Here is a 23113-nt window from a genome sequence, read left to right on the forward strand (position 1 = left end):
GGCCTGGCTGATGCTGCAGAGGAGGGGGGTGGGCGTGTGGCAGTCCCCCCACAAACCCCACATTCCCCAACATACTCCCCACCACTTCCCACACACCCAATCACACATCCCACATCCATTGCCCCCAACCCCAGAAATCACACCGCTCCCTCACCCCCAGTCCCTGTTTACCTGGGACAGCTCCCAGGGCTAGGTCCTGCCGCAGTCTTGCCCTGCTTCTGTTTGCCCCGCGTGAGACGGGTGTGTGCTGGAGCAAACTCCTGTGGCTGGGAGCCCCTCAGGTGAGGGGCTCTCAGCTGTGGGGTGCCCCATTCATCCCTGGGGCTGAGGGATCATGGCTACCATGATCCCCCAGCTCTGGGGGCAGAGATGACCCAAGCAGGGTGCAGGACTCGGGCCAAATCACCCTAGGGAAAATCACCCCAATTTGCCCCCCTAAGGATGGCCCTGTCTGGGGGTTTCATGCACCCCTGGGGCAGCCAAGCCCCATGGCTGCTAGGACCCATGCCTGACTGGTGTACCCCTGCGGCTGGGAGCCTGTCAGCTGATGGGGTTCCAGCTGCAGGGTCTCCCTGCTGCAGATGCAAATTAAAGCTTGACAACAACCAGCTATAAAGTTAGGACACACTTTTGAGGTCTAACTTTACAGTTGGCTGGTATAGTTACTACTTTGCATGTGTAGCTGGTCTCATAGCAATTGTGTAATTAACCAGTTAATTGTGCGATACCAGGTATGTGTAAAGCGGGCCGAAATGGCAGTTTTCTAGCCACATGTCTGTTTTTTGGCCTCCCTCAGCACTATAGCTGCATAAGTGAGCGTGCTTACATCAAATATGCTCAGTCAGTTAGACACTGGCTGTGCATAGATGCAGCTGAATACACATACACATGAATGTAAGTCTGGAGAAGGGGAAGGGAGGAGGAGGGACTTGCCATGTTTTAGCTCAGAGAGCTGAGTGGTTAGGGCACTTGTGGCTACACACGCACATATTTGAGTGTAAGTCTGGGAAAAAGAAAATTGCTCCATGTTTTGGTGTAAATAGCTGAGTGGTAAATGCACTTATCCAGGAGATGAGAAACTCAGGTTCTAGCCCGTCAGCCAGAGTGGAGCTGAGCCTGTATTACTCTGATATTCCAGTACAATACTCCAATCATTACACTGTAGGTTAAGCAATAGTCAGCCTTAATCTGAAATGCCTCTTTGGAAGACAGCAATCAAGAGTGGGAGGTACGTGGAACCTAGAGAAAGGTTATGGACTAAAGAATATGTGGCTTATTGAGAGGGAGGCTGCAACAGAGAGGAAAAGACTCTGGATTCTAGTCTGGATACTTGCTTCCAGTAAGGCAGAAACTTTCACATTCTCCTGTTTTCTATCTGTGTTATCCTATGACTATTGAATACAAGATGCAGTGGCTTGGGTTTAAAAGGATGCTGGAGGGTAGCTTGATACAGCCTGACCTGTTTAGCACACTCAGACACTTGAGTGCCATATTCAGAAGTTAGCAAGATGCAGGTTCAAACCCCCTTGGGGTTGGAGGGGAAGAAGGAGGGTTCTAGAAGCTTAGTCTTCCACTTCCTTGGTAAGTACACTTCCTACTCAGCTATTTAAGCTACAACATGAGAGCCCCTACCCCCCTTCAGTGTTTAACAGCTGTTAGTGATGGGTTTCTTGCTGGCTATGTCTTTGGGACATACATGAATCCACAGTGAGCATGTGCAAGTCACTGCACATGTACCCAGCCAGTGTGCAGCCTGCTGCATATGCTCAGCATATGTGCACATGCTTACATGTCTATAGTGGCGGTAACAGAATTGCAACCTGTGTGTAGGTGCCAGAACTATTGCTTACGTGACTAGAAAGATGACATTCAGACACACAAAGGGAAACAGAATCCTACACTGTTTGAATGCTGGAGTGGGCAGTACAGTACCACGATTCTTCTTTTTTACCCTTCACAGACAAAGCCAACCAGGGACACAGAAGGATGTTCCTGCATGCTCCAGCTCGGGCTTATCAATGTGAGTCAAACAAACGTGGGCACTAGCATCTGAGCACGATAATGGCATTCTAGGCAATGTTGGCATCTGCTTGCACAGCATATTAACCATGGCATGATTTGTGCAGACGGAAAGATTCCTCACCTGTGACCAGGCTGGAGACAATGAGGGGAAGAACCAGCATTTGGAGCATCCGCATCAACAACTCTCCTGGGAAGGAAAAATACTTGATTTGGCGATAGGTCAGCTTGTAGGGTCGGAGAGCAAAGGCCAGAATGATCCCTGACAAAAAAAGGGACAAAAAAGAAAATATGAAAAGAATCTGTCTACATCTCTTCTAAACAGCAGTCATACCAAGAAAGCCTTTCAACACTGCTCAGTCCCATGCAATAGTGTCAGTGGTGGGGCCTCCCTAAAATCTTCTGCCACCTTGTTCAATGCTGACAAATGCAAGCTGCTTCACTTTGGGAAGAATAATCTGTAGGGACCTACATAAATCATGGAGAAAGTTTGAGGTACAGCAGCACCTTTAATTTCACTCCTTTCGCTGTACATCCTCCTTCCCCCCCCCCCGACTAAATGGCTGAGAGGCAATTAATGCTAAGGTTTTGTCTCTTGGCCACTCAGCAGTGGGGGGAGGGGCACGTGGCAAAAAGAGTGAGATTAAAGGTGCCACCGCGCTGTGAACTTCTGTCACAAATTAGGTAGGCCCTGCTGACCCCCACCCACTCTCCCAGCCCCCACCCCCCATGGCTGCCCCGCCCACCCCAGCTCCCACCCTTTAAAAACAAAACAAAACAAAACAAGCCCTGACTCACTGGCTCCCACTGCCCCACACTGCCCTAAGACTGCTGCAGAAGCTGGTGAGTCCAGGGGGGATTGTTTGTTTTTTTTCCTTAAAGGGCCCAGAGCTGGAGCAGGCAAGGCAGCCATGGAGGGCTGGGAGCGGGGTGTGGGAGCTCGTTTGTCCCCGGTCCTCTTTCCTGCCGGACTAGATGATCTGCTCTAGCAACTATGAAACTATGACAGATGCCCCCATGCAGTGTAGGGCAATGGGGAGCAGCAGGGATCACCCCCCCCGGGCAGCAGCTGGCAGGTAGGAGCTTTTTTTAAAGGGCCAGGAGCTGGGGTGGGCGGGGCAGCCATGGGGTGGGGCTGGGGGAGCAGGCAGAGGATAGGGCCTGTCGGGGGTCCCCTCATCCAGCCCTCCTCCCCCACTCCCTACTTACCAGCTCAGAGTCCAGGTCCAGCTCCCTGCTGCAGTGGGTGGGGACTGCCCGAATCACCGAAGCTTTCCAAATCTTTTCCGAATTGATTCAAAGAGCTTCGCAACAATTTAAACCTTTTAATTGGTTCCCTGATTTGATTTGGATTTGGAGTTTCGGCCACTGAATTGGGCCAAATCTCTTCTGAATCGAATCACCACCTGAAGCTTCGCACAGCCCGAGATGGCAGCACTGTGGAGAACGTTCTAGGAGAGTTGGTGGATCATAGACTTGATATGAGCCTATAGTGTGACACAGCTGTACAAATGTGTTTTTGGGGTGCACCTATAGGAGCAAAAGGTGTAAGAAACAGGAGGTTCTAGTACCTCTTAACTTGGCACTGGTTAGGCCTTATCTAGAATATTGTGGGATGTTTTGGGCTCCACACTTTGAAAAAAGAAATAGAGACATTACAGTGGGTCCAGAGGCAGGCAACAAATATGATGAAGAGCTTGAAAGTTGAAAAAAGTGTTCAGCTTGCAGAAAAAATGATCAAGAGAAGATATACGATCATAAGAAAGTAGGGCTGAAAGGGACTTCACATGTTGATCTAGTGCAACCCTCTACTCAAGACAGGTTCATCCCAAACTAGGCCAGGTATCTGTCTAACCTGTTCTCTAAAACTTCCAGGAGTGGAGATTCCACAGTCTCTCTAGGTAGCCTGTTCCAATTGCTGACCACTCTCATAGTCAGAAAGCATTTCCTAAACTACAGCCCTAATTGTTCCTGCTTGAGGCCATTTCTCCTAATCCTATGCAGCCTATCTATGCAGCCACATAGAAAAGTCCATCTCCATCCGCTCTGTAATTTCCCTTCAGGTATTTGAAGCCTGTTATCAAATCCACTAAATCTTCTCTTTGCCAGACTAAATAATCCTTGCTCTTTCAGCTTTTCCTCATATATCCTGTCACCCAGGCCCTTAATCATTTTTGTTGCCCTTCACTGGACTCTTTCCAATCTGTTGGCATTCTTCTTGAAGTGCAGGGCTCAAAACTGAACACAGTAGTCCAGGGGAGGCCTCATCAATCTTGAATACAGTGGAAGAATCACTTCCCTCAATGTGCAAGTGATATGTCTGTTAATACAACTCAGAGCGCAACTATACATGAAAATCATTCAGGAGCAACCTATTCTCAAGTAAACTACTTGAGAGTAAGCTCTCCTGGACACTAGTGCAAGGATGCAGGAACAGATTTGCTGCTCTTAGCAGCAGATTGCTCCTACTCCCTGCAACAGGCCCCTTCAACAGCCAGCTAGGCTAGGGTTACCATATGTCCGAGTTTTCCTGGACATGTCCTCTTTTTTGGCCCCCTCTGCTGCGTCCAGGAGGGTTTTAAAATTAAGAGCAAAATGTCCTGGTTTTTTGCTGTTCCTCTGCCCTCCTGGGCCAGTTGCTTGCAACTGGAAGCAGCAGACAAGGTGATTGGCTGTTGGCGGTCACATGCCCCTGACAGCCATTCACCTTGTGGGAGAGCAGAGGAACAACGAAAAACAGCCAGGGGGAGGGAGGGGCAGAGAGTAAGAAAGCAATGCAAGAACTGCTTGAGCAGCAGGGCTGGGAGGAAGGGGGCTGTGAGTTGGGAGTGAGAGGCACTGGCAGGGATTGGGGGGCAGGGGCCACAGATTGGGGTGAGAAGCACTGCCTGAGCTCCTGGGGGGCTGCAGGTCATGGGTGAGGGGAACTGGCAAGGCTAGGGGGCAGGAGGCTGCAGGTCAGGAGTGAGGGGCACTGGCAGGTCTGGGAGGGGTGCAGGGGTCTGTGGGTCTGGAGTGAGGGTCACTGGAAGGGGGGCAAGGGGCACCGCCAGGGCTGGGTAAGTGGCAGGGGGCTGCAGATTAGGAGTGAGGGGCACGGGGGGATGGGATGGGTGACTGAAGAGTGGGTGTCCAGGGCACTGCCAGCACCAGGGGGTGCGGGTTGGGTGTGAGGGGCACCAGCAAGGGGTGGGGGGCAGGGTACTGCTGTTTGGGAATAAGGGGCACTTGTAGTGCTGGGGTCAGTGGGTCTGGAGTGAGGGGCAGCAGCAGGGCTGTGGAGGGCGGCTTGTCAGTGAGGGACAACAGAATGGGCAGGGGCAGGGCACCGGCTTGTCACTGCTCCGCCCCATCATATTCCTGCCCCCACCCCCCACTCTCCATGACAGGTATCCTCTTTTTTGGATCTGGAAATATTGTAATCCTAAACTAGGGTCCCCCTCGGTGTTAGCCCAGGGGCCAGGAGATAGCCGTCTCCTAGCAGGGGCTGGGACATTGCTCCCTGACCTGGGAGCTGCCTGCTGCAAAGCAAGCCCCCACTCCACAACTGCAGGACTGAGGCTGGAAAATAAAGATCTAGCTTAGGCCAGGTGACCACAGGATGAGGATCTCCCAGTGCCAGCCCTGTGACTGTGGGGCTAGGGCTGGGAGATAAGGATCTCCCACACGTGGCCCCATGATCACAGAGCAGGGGCTGGAAGCTCCCTGCTGCCAAGCAGGGGGACATTGTCCCAGCCCAGGCTCCAGGGGCGGAGCCCACCCTGGCAATAAGCAGCTCCCTGGTGCAGAAAGCAATCTCCCGCTCCTGCTGCTTGGGAGCGCATTTGCTTTGGGTCACACATCTGTACATGTGCTACTGCACAGTTACTAATCACAAGTAAATTTGCTACTTGCATTTGCAGGTAGCAAGTTTACTTGTGATTAGAGCTAACTATTGCACAATAAGCATCCGCACATGTAGATGCTGACACTTAGTGCACAGTAATTAGCTGTACTGCACAGTAAAGTGTCTCGTGTATATGCCCACTATGATGTTGGCCTTTTTTGTAACAAGAGCACATTGCTAGCTCAAATTCAGTTTACGGTCAACTGTAACCCCCAGGTCCCTCTCTGAAGTACTGCAGCCTAGCCAGTTATTCCCTAGTCTCTTTTTGTATATGCAATTATTCTAAGTACAGGATTTTGCAACTGTCCATGTTGAACCTCATCTGATTCATTGTAGACCTTTTTTCCTGAAGTGTTTGCAATTCCACTCAACTTGGTGTCATCCACAAATTTGTGAAGCATGAACTCAATTCCATTGTCCAAATCATTAATGAAGATATTAAACAATACCTGACCCAGGAAAGAGTGGTTGTCATGTACCTGAAGGGCTGTCAAAAAAAGAGTGAGAACACCTTTTCCCTCTTGCTGCAGAGAGCAGGACATGGACCAATGGCTTGAAGTTTCAGCACAATAGGTATGGATTGGCTATCAGGAAAAACTTCACTGTAACAGTGAAGAACAGACTGCCCAGGGATATTGTGGAATCTCAATCACTGGAGGTATTCAAGAATAGACTAGATAACCACTGGTCAGGAATGATCTGGGAGTAGCTACACCTGAAGTGCTCTGTAAAGAGCAACAGTTGGAAGATCTAGAGCCTGGCTCCCCTACCTGCCCGTGGCTTGCAGGGAGATAATTAGAAGACCTCTGTAGTCTAAAGCAGATGTACATTGGAGATGTCCATACTCAGTAGCAGGAGGATGAAACAAACCCCTTTAGCTAGCTTAGTTAGGAAGAAAGTTAATGGAACTCCCTTTCTTAAAAAACAATTCCTAAGTAGGAAAAAAAAATGTATCAGGGACTGGGAATGGCTCTCCCTAGAATTTGCAGGACCACTTCTTATTACACTAGATACCACTTATGTAAACTTTAAGGGTACCTACACACATGCCTGATGCTTGCTCCAAAGCATGCTACTTAGCACATGTTGGAGCAGAACTGATTAACTGCGTCTGCTGGCATCCTCTGTATTCAGCATCCCAGTGCTTCAAAAGGGTAACAGGGATGCTTTAACTAAAGCTTGTTGAACGAGCTGTAGCTAAAGTGCCCCCCACTGCCATTTTGAAGCAAGAGATGCTAAATACATGAGATGCTGTGAGCGCTTTAATTATAGGAGTTCCCAAGAGCCACTCTAATTAAAGTGCCCACCTCCCATCCCACCGCAGAGCATGTGTAAAGATGCACTAAGACAGGAGTTCCATGTCCAGCTGCCAGAGGTACTTTGATTAAAAAAGGTTGAAAACCCCTGCCCTAAGATACTTTGGTAAACAGAAGCCAGATTATGGAAATGCAATAGCCAGCCAGAGCTCAATAAGAAAGTTGAAGGGTGGTATTGCTCTTTAAACCTTCCACTGCACTCCTGGATTACAGCCATGCAGCTCATAAATGCCAAAATTTCAACTTTAGGAGCAACAACTGTGATAACCTAGTCTGACAGCCCATGTCAAACAAACCAGAAATTTGATCCCATGATTCCTGTATTGACACAACTCCAGCAGCTGAGCTGGAGCAGTTCTTTTAGAAAGAAAAGTTCACTCTTGATTCAGAGGCTCCAGGTGATGGGCATTCATTATAAAGCTCTCAGAGTGTCTGCTGAAAGATTCTGTGGTAATGAAAAGATTTATTATTGCTTTCAGGAATCCAACTTCTGGAGCTGGCTGTGTGACAGCAATTTAAGTATCTACCAGACTAACTTGCCTCTATGAGCGTCGGCATTCAGAGGCACAGTCAGTCTGGCAGACACTTGGGGCTTTGTTACACCTTACACTGTGAGCCATACAAATGGTGACGGGTATTAGTGCTAGCTTGAGTTTGGAACAGTCACACTTCACGCCAGCAGGGGCCTGAAGGACTGAAAGGTAACCCGCCGCTCTCATTCCAGGCTCCCCCGGTTTCCCTATAACTCTGGGACTCCACCCTGTCTCTCAGGATGGCACAGAATCAAACGGGGGCGACACGTTGGGGGTACACATGGGTGCACATGCGCCCCTGTGCGTGGCGGTGCACACCCAGCAAAAAGGCACCACTGACACTGTCAGCAGCGCCTGTGGGCGGTCGCCGCCCGCCACCCTGCCGCTGGTCCACGATTGCCCCATGGCACTGCTGCCAGCAGTGCCTACAGATGGTCACTGACCACTGGTCGGCGCTTGCCACGTCCCCACCCTGGCTGCCGACAGTGCTGGTGGCATTTGCAGGAGCTCTCCACTCGCCGCTGCTGGGCTCCTGCTACCACTGGCACAGCTGTGCCCCCCCAACCACCGGGGGCACCCGCTGTTCATGGAATCAAAGAAAATTAGGGTTGGCAGGGACCTCAGGACGCCATCTAGTCCAGTAGTCCTCAACCTTTTTTGTACCAGGACCAATTTGTAAACACCAATGGCCAGTCCCGACCCAGTGCCCCTCACTCCCAACCCACTGCCCCCTGTCCCCAGGTCCCAGCCCCATGGTGTGGGGGGCAGGAAGTGGGTGTGTGGGGCACAGTGGGGTTTGTGTGGGGCAAAGGGGGCCCCTGGCAGCCCCTTGAAGGCTGGAACTCTGCCAGTCTGTGAGGGAAAAGCCATGGTTTCGCATGTTTTTCTCCTTTAAAGAAGAATCCATTTTGAAAGCTTGTTCACTACCCTTTCATATATTCTTGCGATCCACTTTTGGGTCGTGACCCACGGGTTGCAAAATGCTGATATAGACCAGCCCCCTGCTCAGAACAGGACCATCTCTCCCACTAGATCATTCCAGCCGGGGCTTTTGTCAAGCAAGGCCTTAAAAACCACCAAGGATAGAAATTCCTCCACCTCTCTAGGTAATCCATTCCAGTGCTTCACCACCCTCCTAGTGAGAGTTTTTCCCTAATATCCAACCTAAACTTCCCTTGCTGCAACCTGAGATGGTTGCTCCTTGTTCTGTCATCAGCCACCACTGAGAACAATCCAGCCCCATCCTCTCTGCAACCCCCCTTCAGGAAGCTGAAGGCTGCTTTCAAATCACCCCCATCTTCTCTTGTGTAAACTAAATAAGCCCAGTTCCCTCAGCCTCGCCTCAGAAGTCATGTGTTCCAATCCCCTATTTTCCACTTACCTTGCCTCCCTCTGCCACTGAAGCACTATTTACTTATGGCTGCTAAGCTATCTATCCCAGGGAATTCGGCAGGAAAGGGTTCACCTACCTGCCCGGCTGCTGCTGCTGCCAGGGTGCTGCTTGCCTGGCCCAGAGAGCAGCAATGGTGTCAGCTGGATGGGCAGACTAACATTTCCCTGCCTGCACCACCGGACAGACAGCACAGGTGGGAGGGGGAGGGGGGGCAGCAGGGAGGAGGAGAAGGCAAGTGGGGGCAGGGATCTGGGGTGAATAGGGCAGGGGAGGAGGGATCAGTGGGCCTGACCTGGCCCAGTAGGTGAGGGTGGAGCGTTTACACCAAGGCAGGAGTTTTCAACCTTTTTTGGTGTGCAGACCCCTAAAAATTTGGAATGGAGGTGTGGACCCATTTGAATTGTAAGTGTAGGTATTCACATACTTTTGATTGGTCACAGTTATCTTTTGCGGACCCCTTAGTCATAGTCAGTAGACCCTCAGAGGTCACCAGACCACAGGTCGAAAATCACTGCACTTAAGTTTAGCCTAGCCCGGCTGCATCTTAGTGCAACAGGAGCTTGGTAGAAGGGATCAGAGAGAATTGTCTCCTGGAGGACATCATTTTGAGCTGCATGATGATGAGTGCTGAAAACCAGGTGCTAATATGCAGACCAGTTTCAGCTGCTAATATGCAGACAGTCTAGGGGTTCAGAGCTCCAGGAACCACCCAAAATTACCATGTAACAAGGCCCTTAAACTGTGCGTAAATTAAAACCATAGTACTGCAGAGGCAATGTCTGGTTAAAAACAGACATCTGGTTTGTCCTGGGTCTAATGATCTCCAGCTCTGAGTCACATCAAAAAGAAGGTGGGGGGGAAGAGAGCATTTACATACGCAGCTTGAATGACAATTAACTTTGATTAGCTGCAATTGTCTTGGGGAAAAAAGTGTTATGCTGGGAAATTCAGCAGTACTTCAGAAGTATTTAAAGTGGGACAAAGAGTTTTTAAGACTTAGATCCCAGAATAAAAGGCTTGGTCACAGGAGAAACCCATGTCTGTCTTTAGCCTCTGATATCATCCTCACTTTGCAGGTAGTACTATGGTCTCATTTATCCTGGAGAAGATTTCTAACATGGCTTTTACCAGTTCCCAAAGGAAATAATCTATTCCAACAAACAGACTTCTTGGTAATGTAACTGGGGCTTTTGCTACTTGAAAAATGTGAGACATGACATTCCTAGCTCCCATTATTATCCCAGCTATAGGGCTAAATAGACTTCATTGTGAATAATCCCTAGTACAGTGGAGTCTAATCTAAAATTTGGACTGGGGTTCCTAAATGCCACAAATCATAACTGAGGTCCTGAAAGGTGAAGTGACCTCCCCAGGGGTACAGAATGAGCTTATGGCAGAGAAACAGAACCCTGATTTCCTGGCTCCGCAGTGTTGCTCTATAGTCACCACTAATAGCTGGGGATCAATAAATACAGTGCAGGCCTCCCGAACCCAGTCTTTTACCTAGTACAACAGCAGCGATGGTGAAAAGGACGAAAGCATTTCTCCTGAGAAAGCCCTTGGCATGGTCCTTAGTGATAGTAGACATTCGTTTCTTGGCCCGTGCTGTCCGCTTCTGCACTGCCTTTTGGAAGTGCTGAATCCAGCCCTCACTGCTGCGCTGCTTGGTGGAGTCCTCATTCAGGAACAGGCTGTTCACGTGGCCCTGCTGTTCACTCATAATCGCCTTAAGCACCAGATCCAGGAAACACGACTCTTGGGAAACTGGGAAAGGAGAAGCAGAGGAGAAAAAATGAGATAAACTGACACATTTTCTCAACTTTGATAACATGCCTCTGGCCCCTGTGTAATTCTAATTTCTAAGACTGGAAAACTGCTCTAGAACCGAATGGAGCTAAATTAGAAAGACACTGAGTCTAAGGAGCTGCCAGGGCTCCAAGTGATTTCGATTCAGACCCTGACTAAAAAGCTACAATACTATCACTTCTCCCAAGAAGCAGTTGGCTCATGCTGCAACAATATCTCAGCAAAGAAACTAAGTTCTGGATTGGGGGAGAGAAGAAGCTTGATACTAGATGGAAATGTTCACTCATTTTTAGGAGAATCTGCCAGTTTGGATAATGAGAATCCACCTGAATTAAATTCAGCTGTAAGCAAACTGTTCTATAACTTCACAAATAAACCAAACTTCTTAAATTTGCCTGAAGAGGAACTGTAAGTTTTTCTGCAAAAACAAGGTCTTCTGAATACATTAAGATACACTTTTTATTTGCATGCTTTCATTCTAGCTCCATGACTTTTGTATTCTTGACTTCACAATGGCCCAGGTTCAATAGGAACAGTAAAGTGTATCCACTCAGACTGTTCTATAGCCTAATGGTTAGGGCACTCTGGTAAGTTGGAGATGTGGGTCTGAATCTCTTCAGGCTGAAGAGGTCCTGAAATAGAAGTCTCCCACTTCGTGGATGAGTGCTGTAATCAGTAGATCACTGGGTAAAAAATGGATACCACCCCCTGCTGAGTTTTTGAGCAAAAGTGGCTCTGTTTTGTACACTGAATTCAGTTTTGCCATGAGCTCTCCCTTCTCAAGAAACCATTGCTTGATGCTTGCCCATCCAGTTATTGCCCATCTCCAACCTCCCCTTTTTGCAAAAGGTCACTGAATGGGTGGAAAGCCAACAGTTCCAGGTACATCTGGATTCCACTGGTTTCCATTAGCCTTGTCAGTCTGGTTTTAGTTCTGGATAGAGCACAGAGACTGCAGTAATGGCACTGGCTGATGACCTTCATCTGAAGATCAGCAGTGCAATTTATGCCCTGCTGATCTTACTCAGTCTTTCAGTGGCCTTCGATACAGCTGAACATCGGGTGCTGATAAAGAATATATATGACTGCATAGTCACATGGCTGTTCTAAATTGGTTCTGCTTTTTACTAAAGGGGAAGCCCCAGAGGATGGTGAGGGTGATCACCTCTACCTTTCCTGTGGGATCCTTTGGGGTCTTGTTGGCCCTCATATTCAATTTGTATATGCGACCCCTGGGAGAGACAGTCTGGAGTTTTGGAGTGGGATGCCATCAGCATGTTAATGAAACCTCTCTCCTTCTCATCTGACCTTGGCCTCTCAGCCTTAGTCCTTTTCAAGTGCCTGGCAGCACTAAATGTGGGTGAACCAGATGAAACTGAATCCAACAAGACAGAGGTGATGATGATTATAACAGTTTGACTTGATGGTGGGATTGGAACACCTATCGTTGAGGAGGTTCAGCCTTCCCTTGTCACTCAGGTTCACAGGCTTAGGATGCTCCTGATTCCCACACTGCACTTGGATCTTTAGGTGGCAGCAGCTGCTAGGATCACCTTCCAACAGCTCCATCTGGTTAGTAGGCTGTGACCCTTTCTTTCAGATTCAGATCTGGCCACCATCAGACATGCCTTTGTCAACTCAAGGCTTAGACTATTGTATTTTAATAATCGGAAGCTTTATGCCTAAATTTAACTATTCTGCTTTCCATTCTTGGACATGAAGGGCCTAATTCCTTAATGCTGTGTCACACGGTGCAGTCAGGTACATCAGAGCAATGAGCGAGAAACCACTGTCATTCTGTTGTGGGAATATTTTGCGTATCCTTTGCACAGATGTTAAAGGTGCAGGATAATGGAGAGACAGTTAGGAGCACCTCTCTTTTTTAACAGTCTCCCTGAGCTCTCCATTGCACATCTCTCCTAAGACTTAGTTTGAATTAAGTTTATGGAAGTTAAACACATAAGCTTCAGGTTTATCAAAAAATGTTCTTTAGGTTTCATTTTTTTCACCTGCTTCAGTGCATCTGGAATCTCACATTTGCTCTTCTGTTACACAGTCCCAACTCTTATATGTTAACAGAGTAGACTTTCACTCTGGCAAAGATTCCAGTTTGTGTCCTTTCTGCTACTCCTCACATGGGAAACAAATGAAAAATTCATCCAAGTTGTGTCTGTGCTGTGAATTCAGTAGCATTGTGAATTCTGTTTCATGTGCTCCAGGGCCTTACATTACTTATTGATCTCTTAGCTATAACTTGTAGCATATGGTATTTCCAGATGCCAGGCATGAGTGGTTGGTAACAACAGCAAACCTTGATGTGTTGCTATATCTGCCTCCCTTTGTCTTGTTCACAAATGGCTTCATTAACTTTTTTTAAAGGAATATAAGACTGAAGGGAATCAGTCATTGAGTCTAGACCCCTGTAATACATGAAACCATGTCATATAGTCCCTTCCATTAACTGACCAAACTCCACCTTAAAAGTAGTTACCTTTCTTGACTTTTTTGAAGGCTGTTCCAGAACTTAACTTCTCTGATCATTAGGAACCTATTCTAATTTATTCTAACTGTTTATACCTTCAATGATGAGGAGGCACTTTGACAAACAGGGATTTTAGTGAATAATATTCTGCAACGGGAGAGTTGTTAAACTTCTGAAGTAGGCAATTTTAGAAACAGCAGTGTCAATGACATCAGTGAGCAGATAGCCCTTCTTTGCAACGGACATCACAGGATACTTTCTGAGGCCATCTTGGTATGGAAGCTTACAGTTCCTCTCTTATTTCTGAAGCACAGGTGAAAGGTGCCAGGCTGAACTCTAGGGAGTGAGGTCGTAAATCAGGATTGTCAAAAATATGGCCATATCATCCAGTCCCCAGTGCTGCCTCTGGTCTTGGAGTGACCCATAGGCAGCATGCAAAGTATGCTGAATGGCCATGCAAGGGTCTGTGGAGTGACTGCCACACGCAGCACAACCCCAGAGCAGCCAAATGCAGCTCCTGACCACTCTGGGACAGTATTGCACAACCCTGTGATGGGGTGGGGGGAGCTCCGAGTTGATGTGGCAAAACCCCATGGTGGCAGCTCTGGGGCCATGCAGTGACAGTCCTGCGGTGACCATCAGGACCAGAATGGAGGGCCAATTTATGGGTCTGGCCTGAACCGTGGACTAGCCCCATATCATTCATGTGCCCTGTGGGGCTGAATGAGTTTGACACCCCTGTCCTAAATTCATGGCTGGTTAATTGCAGACTGGAGTTCCCACATGCCTGCCAACATGATCTGGGGAGACCAGTTTCAAAAGATTTGTCCACACCATAACAGTGGCCTAGCCCAGGTACAACAGGCCCCTACTGTACCCACTTGGGCTGACAGGGGTACTCAAACCTGGACATTGTTGCCCATAAAGGGTCTAAAAATAAAACTGTTTACTGACTATAGTTTACAGAATATATATTTTAGTGATGCTAAAAGCTAGGTTCAATTAAAGTCAGGGTAGGCTTGAAAGTTTAAATAATAAAGGCAAAAGTATTAATAATTAGGCTGTGTTATATGAAGTAAAAGTAGAGAAAAGTTATTAAAACACAGGGAAGTTCATAACTCATTTGGGGTTTCTTGACAAATGAAAAGAATAGAACTGATCAATTTTAAGCAGGGCACTGTAACGAGGTTGGGCTCCCAAGGGTGGCCATGAAACCCCCAGTGGCTCCACAACCGTGCCCCGCTCCACCCCTAGGGTGCCTTCCCATTTTGCCCACACCTTGATGGTATTATAATAAATAGGGAGGCTGTCTACAGGCCTCTGCATGGCCTAAGCCCACCTGGACCCTGCCAGCCTCTGCCAGACTTGGCTGGGTCTCACTCCGTAACTGTGCCACTGGAGGGCACCTCAAGCCTTAAGGATTAATTGTGCAGCACCAAGTTGTCCTCTACACCATGCTCCTTTAGCATAGTTAGGTATTTACTATGGTGTCAGCTGTGGGTGTTACAATAATATTGTTCCCTTTGTTGGGGCTTCGGCCTCCTTGGCCTTGGCCCCTTTACTATAGTTAGGTCTTCTTGCTTGAGCCCACTGTATTGGACCTGGCTCTGAGGCACTTGCTCTCGCTTGTCCTTTCTGGTCACTGGGCCCATGGCCCATCTGGTGGGCCCCTGGCCCTGTGTAGCTACACTGCTCTCTGCCACTGGGCCCCTGGCTCCCATCACTCACTGTGCCCCTCTCAGGTGCTAGGCCCCTAGCCCTGTCACCTTGCACTCTCTGCCCATTTCCAGCTCAATACTGCTTAAGCCTTGAGCCTGCTTCTGGCCCCTGAAGCTGCTGTGCTCTGCCTAGCCTGCAGATCTCCCAGGCCGGGCTCCTTTCATCTTGCAGCAACAGGGAGCCCCAGGCTCTCTGTTATACACCTTCCCTCCCTATCTTCAGCGGATAGGCAAAGGGAGGTGCCCAGCAGCTGCCTGGTGCCCCCTAATCTTCATCTCAGGCCAGTGGGCACAGATTTCCCTATCTCTTGTTGATGGTTTCTTTTGACATAGGTCCCAGGCTACCTGTCTTGTGATCTCCAGGGCATTCTGGCAACTCCAAGGCTTCAGGGACCTGCCATTTCTACTCCTACTGCCCCAGGGAATTTCCTGATCATATCATCTGCTCCCCCTGCTGAAAGTCCTCCTTCTGAGGTCCAAAAACTCTATGGCCTCTACTATTTTCAGGGCAGTAGCTTTGTCTTTACAGTTGACCACACCTCGGCCACTGGGTCTGAGTCTCTGTACAGCAATACGAATGTAATATTCTTGGTTTCTCAAGTGGTCTTTGATAGTCCACCAGGAAACCCACTCAGGGAGGTTATTCATGAACAGCTTTCTGCACCTCAGAACCATTTAGATCTTGAGCCACCATCCCTTACCTCCCAGGCTGGTGTCAGGTTGACGTCTCCTACCCTGGTCTGTACTGGCTCTCTGCTCATTTGTAGGCCTGGTGGGTGATCTCCGTGCAGCCTGTGTCTCTGTCCCTGGCTCTTGCACAGGCTGCCATATTCCACTTATAGGCAGCAGGATCTCTGGCACCCTTTGCACTCCTCTAGTCCCCCTGCCCACCCAGGTATGGCTGTGCCCTGGGTTCTTCTGTGCCCCAGGATATTTTCCCCTACAAAAGTCTTTCTGTCTGCATCGTGGAAGTGCTATCTACCCCCTCCTACTTAAGGAAGTGTGTCTGGAGCTTGGCTGTATATCATACTCGCTACAAGTAGATCCACATGCCCACTGTCCATGAATTTCTCCATAGAAGCCCTCACCCCACATACTTTCAAGGGGTTTACCTGGACTTCCTGGGGTTGGGTAGCTCACCCTTTGGTGGACTCTCTTTTTCTTCTGGTCCAAGTCTGGAGTCCTCAAAGTAAGTTTGGCCCCCACCTGGGCCTGGGCAGGAAGACCTTCTTCTCCCTCTGGAACCTATTTGGTCTTCTCTGGGGCCTTCTCCTAGTGCTCTGGTGGCTTTGCAACTCCTCTTTGGGGTGAATCGATCTCTCCCCTAGCCACTGTTGTGCCAAAGACTCCCACTGCCCTCTTCTCTTCAAGCCACCCTTTTGGTTGAGGCTGCACCTGAGGTCAAGTGCCTGAGGTCTTCCTGCTCACTCTGTCTATGCCTGTCTATACTCAGGTATGCCACAGGCATCAGCTCCTGCACTAGGGCTTGGGCACTAACAAGGTCTTCTTGTAACACAGACAAGAGCTGCTCATTCTCTACGTACTTTCCTTGCCAGTCCTACATGTCCTGCTGCATGGTGATCTCTGTTTTGTACCTCTGCTTCTTCAGGGCTGCTATCTTGGCCTGCTGTACTTTCCCCCTCTCCTGAGCTGTCAAAGCCTTCATTCACTGGGGCAGAGACCATCCCCCCAGCTTGAGCGGCAACAGCGCCCACCCTATCTTGGACCGCTTGCAACTGCCTCCTGCTCTTGGCTCTTTTCTGCCTTGGCCACTATCATTTGCCTTATTTCCTTAATTGCTGCTGTTGTGACTGCCAATAGGCATCTCAATTCTTTGCTTTTATTCTCCTTACTCCTGGTCAGCATCTATTGCCTTAGGGAAGTTAACCTCTGCTTCAGTTTGCTTGCAGCCTTGGTGCTTCACCTCCAGTTCCTATTGCAGGTGGTCTGCCTGTCCACCCACCTCATCTGCAAAAAGTTGTGTCTTTAATAGTTCATGCTCCAAAGTATCTACATGATCAGCCTCCAACAGTGCCTTACTCTTGCCACTCAGGGAGCTCCATCCCCTGGACAGATAGGTGCTCCGGCAGTCTCTGCTGCACCACTATCCATGCTTGTTGGGGTTTCATACTCTGCAGCTGGAGTTTGCAAATCTCTTCTTTCACATGCTGGAACATCTGCACTCTTTGCTTCAGTAAATCTTGGCTAGCCGCCATCTGGATTCCAGCTGGTTAAGCTGCTAGGGAACTACCTCTCTGATCTCCCATTCCTGGGCCTGCTCAGTCACAGAAATCTGTTGCTTGATTAATGCCTGCACTTGCCACTCCATCTCTGCAGCCATCTCTGCTTTCTATACCTCCCCCCAATCTCAGTGCTGGGTAAGGAGCATTATCTGTATTCTGTCTGGCTTTACTTGACCTATGCGTTCCCTCACTTTCTGGCACAGCCAACTTTGCCAGCCAGTGCACCAGCGTAACAAGGTCAGGGTCCCAGGGGTGGCCATGATGCCACCTGGTGGCTCCATAATCGTGCCCCACTCCACCCCTAGGGCACCTTCCCATCTAGCCTGCCTTGATGGTATTATAATAAATAAGCAAGGTACCCATGGGCCTTCGTGTGGCCTCAGTCCACCTGGACCCCACCAGCCTCTGCCTGTGCCCAAGCCCGTCGCCAGGCTTCACTGATACTTAAGTCCCTCACTGGTCCTCACTCTGTAACTCTGCCACTGGAGGGCACCTCAAGCCTTAAGGGCTAGTTGTGTGGCTCCAAAACCTCCCCTACACCATGCCCCATGCCTCACAGGTGTTACAATAACATTGTTCCCTTTGTTGGGGCTTTGGCCTCCTCAGCCTCTGCCCCTTTACTATAGCAAGGCCTTCTAGCCTGAGCTTACTGTATCTGGCCTCTGGCCCCTGTCTCTCACTGTGCCCCTCTCAGATGCCAGGCCCCTAGCCTGTCTCTCATTCTGCCCCTCTTACATGCTGGGCCCCTTGCTCCTGTCTCTCAGTTTGCCTCTCTTGGGCACCAAGTCCCTGGTCCCTGTCTTTCACTGCACATTACACCCCTCTTGGGTGCCAGGCCCCTAGCCCCTGTCTCCCTGCTGCCTTGTACTCTGCCCACTTTGGGCTCAATACTGCTTGAGCCTTGAGCCTGTCCCTGGCCCCTGTAGCTGCTGTGCTCTGCCTAGCCTGCAGATCTCCCTGGCTGGGCTGCTTTTATCTTACAGTAACAAGGAGCCCCAAGCTCTCTGTTACAAGAATGTTTTAAGCAAATATTTGAAAGGCTGCCATAAAGAAAAGAGAGAACACCTGTCTACAGGGTGCAAGACACAAAGCAATGATTTTAAATTGTGGCAAAGAAGATTTGTCTTAGATGTCTGAAAAACTTCCTTACTGTTAGAACAATAAGGTATTAGTGTAGGCTGCTCAGAGAAGTTGTGGAATGTCCTTTGTTGGAGGTTTTTAAGAGGACCCTAGATAGGCATTGGGCAGAAATGATTTAGAAACAGCAATTCTGTGTTTGTGCAAGGGGTTGGACCAAATGATCCTTGAGGTCCCTTTCAACCCTATGGGCATTTTTACATGTGGTGTGGGATGTAGCACCGGGCACTTTATTAGGGAGCCACATTAACTAAAAGTGCCCCCGTGTTACATGTATCAGCAACCCTGTGCATCTCTGCGCTGAAAAAATATTTACAGAGTGCTTTGAACTAAAGCTCATCGAATATATTTTATTTCAAAGTGCTCTGCCACCATTTTTTCAGTGTGGAGATGTGCGGCAACACTGATACATGTGATGTGGAAGGCTGCTGGAGCACATCAACTTCCGTGCTCCAGCAGACTTGATTGAGTCTGCTCTGATGTGCTGGATTTCCAGCATGTTGGAGCAGGCTCTGCACATGTGTATAGGGGCGCTATAACTCTATCATTTTTTTTATCTAGGTGAAATTTTTAAAAACTTTTTATTGCTCAGGCACACTCATGGTGCTCAGGAGAGGTTAAGGAAGACTGGAAAAGGGCCAGTGTGGTGCCAATCTTTAAGAAGGGGAGGAGGGAGGATCTGGGAAACTCCAGGTCAGTTGATTTGACCTTGACACTGGGTAAAATTTTGGAAAAAATTATCAAGAAGTCCATTTGTGAGAGACTGGCAGAAGACATGATGCTGAAGGATAGCCAACATGGTTTTGTTGCGGGCAGGTTGTGTCTGACCAACCTCATCTCTTATGGTCAAGCAATGAACTGCTTAGATGTGGGATGTGGGAGACACAGTTGATGTCATATACTTATTGGGGGATTGTGGGCTGGCAGAGTCCAAGGTCAGATGGGTTGGGAACTGACTAAGAGGTTGAACCCAGAGAGTGTTAGTGGACAGGTCTGTATCATCTTGGCAGGAGGTGGCCAGTGGTGTCTCGCAGAGTTTGGTTCTGTGCTGTTCAACATCTTTATCAACATTTTAGATGAGGATGTGGAAAGCATACTGGTCAAGTTTGTGGATGATACTAACTTATGGGGAAAAGCAGTTGTGCTATGGGATAGGATGTGGATCCAAGCAGGGACAAGCTGGAAAGGTGGGTGAAGCAGAACTGGATGCAGTTAAATGCAAAGTGCTTCAACCAGGGAGGAATAACTGGAGACATGAATATAGGTTAGAAGGAGGTGTCCTGGCTAGCACGATGGCTGAAAGGGACCTCAGGGTTATGGTTGATTCAAAATGAACAGGACTAAGTTGTAGTCAACAGAGCTAATAGGATACTGGGATGCATTAGCCGATGTGTCATGAGCAGGGCTAAAGAAATGATGCTTCCCCTCTACTCAGCATTAGTGAGACCCCAGCTGAAGTACTGTGTCCAGTTCTGGGTGCTGCAATTCAAAAAAGATGTGGAGAATCTTGAAAGGGTCCAGAGAAGCAACACAAGAATGATTAAGGGCCTAGAGGACAAACCTTATGAGGAATGATGAAGGGATCTGAGACTATTCGGCCTGGGGAAGAGAAGACTGAGAAGGGACTTGGTGGCCATCTGTAAGTATGTAAGGGGCGATTATTGGGAACCGGGGAAAAAAACTGTTCATTATGGTGTCCAAGGAAAGGACAAGGAGCAATGGCCATAAACCGTTAGAGGATGGTTTCAGGTTGGATGTAAGGAAGAACTTATTTATGGTAAGGGTGACCAGAATCTGGAATAGATTTCCCAAGGAGGTGGTGCAGTCCCCAGCCTTGGAAGTCTTCAAGGGGAGACTGGACAGACACCTTGCTGGGATCATTTGATCTCAGCAGTATTCCTGCCAAGAGCAGGAGGGTTGGACTTGATCTTTTGAGGTCCCTTTCAGCCCTTAATTTCTGTGATCCTGATGCATGTTTTATGCCTGTTGATGTATACTAACTTAGGCCAAGTAGAAATAGGAATGAGAATAAAATAGTATAAAAAGAGGTGATATTTTGTGACAGAGTTTTTGACTTGAAGGCCTCTTGGTATGTTATTGAATTTCATTCTTATCTGTTGACTTCCTGAATTATCTAACAAGACATGGAAGACTGTGCAGGTAAGTGCGGTATTCTTCTTTAGTTTTGCTATAACCATATACACATTCTAACTTAGCATGAGAAGTTATCTAATAAAGAATCCTGAGATCTTTTTTTTGTTTTTAGCATTGATGTTTTAAGTCTTTAAGAATCCAGAAACAAAAAGTTTCATCTGAGCAAATTCTATCCAAGCCCAATAAGATAGCAGTAATTTAAATATTCAATTCAAAGCAAAGGGAAAAATAATTGAACTGGCTACAAAATAAGCCTGCAAGGCCAATTCTTGTTCATCCCCAGTGGCTGCTCTCAAGCATGCCAGGGTGCATCTACACATGCATTAATATGCTTTAGTTAATGCACATTAAATCTAGTACCTCCAAGCACTTTTACACATGCTCCAGGGGTTGGGGGGTGGTGCTTTAATCAGAGCAGCTCTGACAGCCACTTTAATTAAAAAGCTACAGTGTCTTGCGTATTAGCATCCTCACGCTTCAAAATAGTGGGGGGGAAGGAGGGCTTGAATTAAAGCTTGTTCGATGAGCTTTAGTTCAAGCACCCCCACCACCATTGTGAAGTGCAGGGATGCTGATACATGAGATGCAGGAGGCTGTTGGAGCATGGTAATTACTACGCTCCAGAAGACTCGATTAACTGAGTCTGCTCCGACACACTGTAATTACTGCACATTGGAGCAGGCTCCATGCTCATTCACAGGTACCCTCTATTGTGAAGTAGTAGGAAAATGTGCATTAGCTTGTCTAAATGTGCATTAACTAAAGAGCATGTTTTTTAAGTGACGCTTAATGTGCATTAGCCTATTTTAATGCGCAATAACTAAAAAGCACTTTTTAGTGACTCTTTAATGTGCATTAAAATAGGCTAAGGTGCACTGAAGTGTACGTATAGATGCACCTCCAGAGACCAAATGCCTGAGAGTATCCTCAAAAGGATATTAAACAGCTTTAATAATGAAATTCCAAGTTTAGAGCAGGCCCACAGGCCTGAATAAGTGGGAAGTGGGCAAGACGTGTGGGGGCCCATCCTGGTTGGGACATATTCCACCACAGAGTAAACAAGCTTTAAGTGAGATAATAATACTCAGCCCTGATAGAGCATCTTTCATCCAGAGACACCTGAGCACTTTCCAATGGGCAGTCAGCAGTATTATATCCGTTTACTCAGAAGGAAGCAGGGGCACAGGGACAGTAATGGACTTCCCCAGGATCACACAATGACTCTGCTGGGCATGAACACCGCATGTCACTGGAGGCCGGGGGGGGCACGGTGATCTCCTGCAGGCAGCGGTGGCACTGTTGGCGGTGAGGGGCAGGGCTGGAGGGGAGGGATGGCGAGCAGCAACTGCCGCAGGCGCCACCGGCAGTGTTGGCAGTGCTTTTTCGCAGGGGGTGCACTGCCATGCTCGGGGGTACACGTGTACCCCCTATGTGTCGCTAATGCTGCCGGGAATAAAATCCAGGAAGCCTGATGCTGTGTTTGGCACTCACATTGCCCCTACATCAACCACGATTGTTTCACATATTTTAGTAACATTTCTCCATTAGGAACTAAACCAAGCATAATTCATTGAACAGAGGCTGCTTACAGCCCATGAAAAAGTTATAGAGGACCTGGTGCTGATCTGTTCTATAGTTAGAGAGGCAAACACAATCAGAGGAAGGTGACCCAGAATCCTTGTTTTATAGAACAGCTTGTGCCAATTCACTGCTGTCATGTTTCTTGCCCTCCTTACTGACTTCTCCCTCTGTGTATTTGGCAACATAGCAACTTCCCTTACACTACACATAGGAAGTTCAGTGCAACTGACAGGAGTCCATGTAAATAGTTTCATAGTTGGTCAGGTTGGAAGGGACCTGAGCAGATCTTCTAGTCCGACCCCCTGCCATAGCAGGAAAGAGTCCTGGGATCAAATGACCCCAGCCAGGTGTTCATCCAGCCTCCTCTTAAAGACCCCCAGGGTAGGAGCCAGCACCACTTCTCTTGGAAGCTGGTTCCAGATCCTAGCCAACCTGACAGTGAAGTCGCGCCTCCTGATGTCTAGCCTGAATCTACCCTCTGCCAGCTTGTGACCGTTATTTCTAGTCACTCCTGGTGGTGCTCAGGGGAACAGGGACTCCCCCAATGCCTGCTGATCCCCCCTGACTAGTTTGTAACAGGCCACTAGATCCCCCCTCAGCCTCCTCTTGTGAAGGCTGAACAGGTTCAGGTCCCGTAGCCTCTCCTTGTCGGGCCTGCCCTGCTGTCCCCTGATCATGCGAGTGGCCTCCTCTGGACCCCCATGTTGTCCACATCCCTCTTGAAGTGCGGCGCCCAGAACTGGACGCAGTACTCCAGCTGCGGCCTGACCAGTGCCGCATAGAAGGGGAGGATCACCTCCTTGGACCTGCTCGAGGTACATCTGTGGATGCATGACAAGGTGTGG

At 48.6% G+C, this 23113-nt stretch overlaps 1 protein-coding gene across 1 annotated transcript in view; it reads right to left on the reverse strand.

Annotated features, from left to right (window-relative positions):
• The window catches only part of LOC149853369 (excitatory amino acid transporter 1-like), a 119849-nt gene that overhangs the window by 43397 nt on the left and 53339 nt on the right, over nucleotides 1-23113 (reverse strand). The window contains exons 3-4 of the mRNA XM_090028072.1: nucleotides 10651-10911; nucleotides 2144-2281 (exon numbers count right to left, since the gene is read on the reverse strand). Coding sequence (XP_089884198.1) covers nucleotides 2144-2281; nucleotides 10651-10867 — 355 coding nt within the window. The 5' untranslated portion in view covers nucleotides 10868-10911. The remainder of the gene's footprint in view (nucleotides 1-2143; nucleotides 2282-10650; nucleotides 10912-23113) is intronic.

The sequence above is a fragment of the Crocodylus siamensis genome, chromosome 14 (assembly GCF_052110815.1).
Source record: "Crocodylus siamensis isolate JL-2025a chromosome 14, ASM5211081v1, whole genome shotgun sequence".
NCBI classification, from domain to species: Eukaryota; Metazoa; Chordata; order Crocodylia; family Crocodylidae; genus Crocodylus; species Crocodylus siamensis.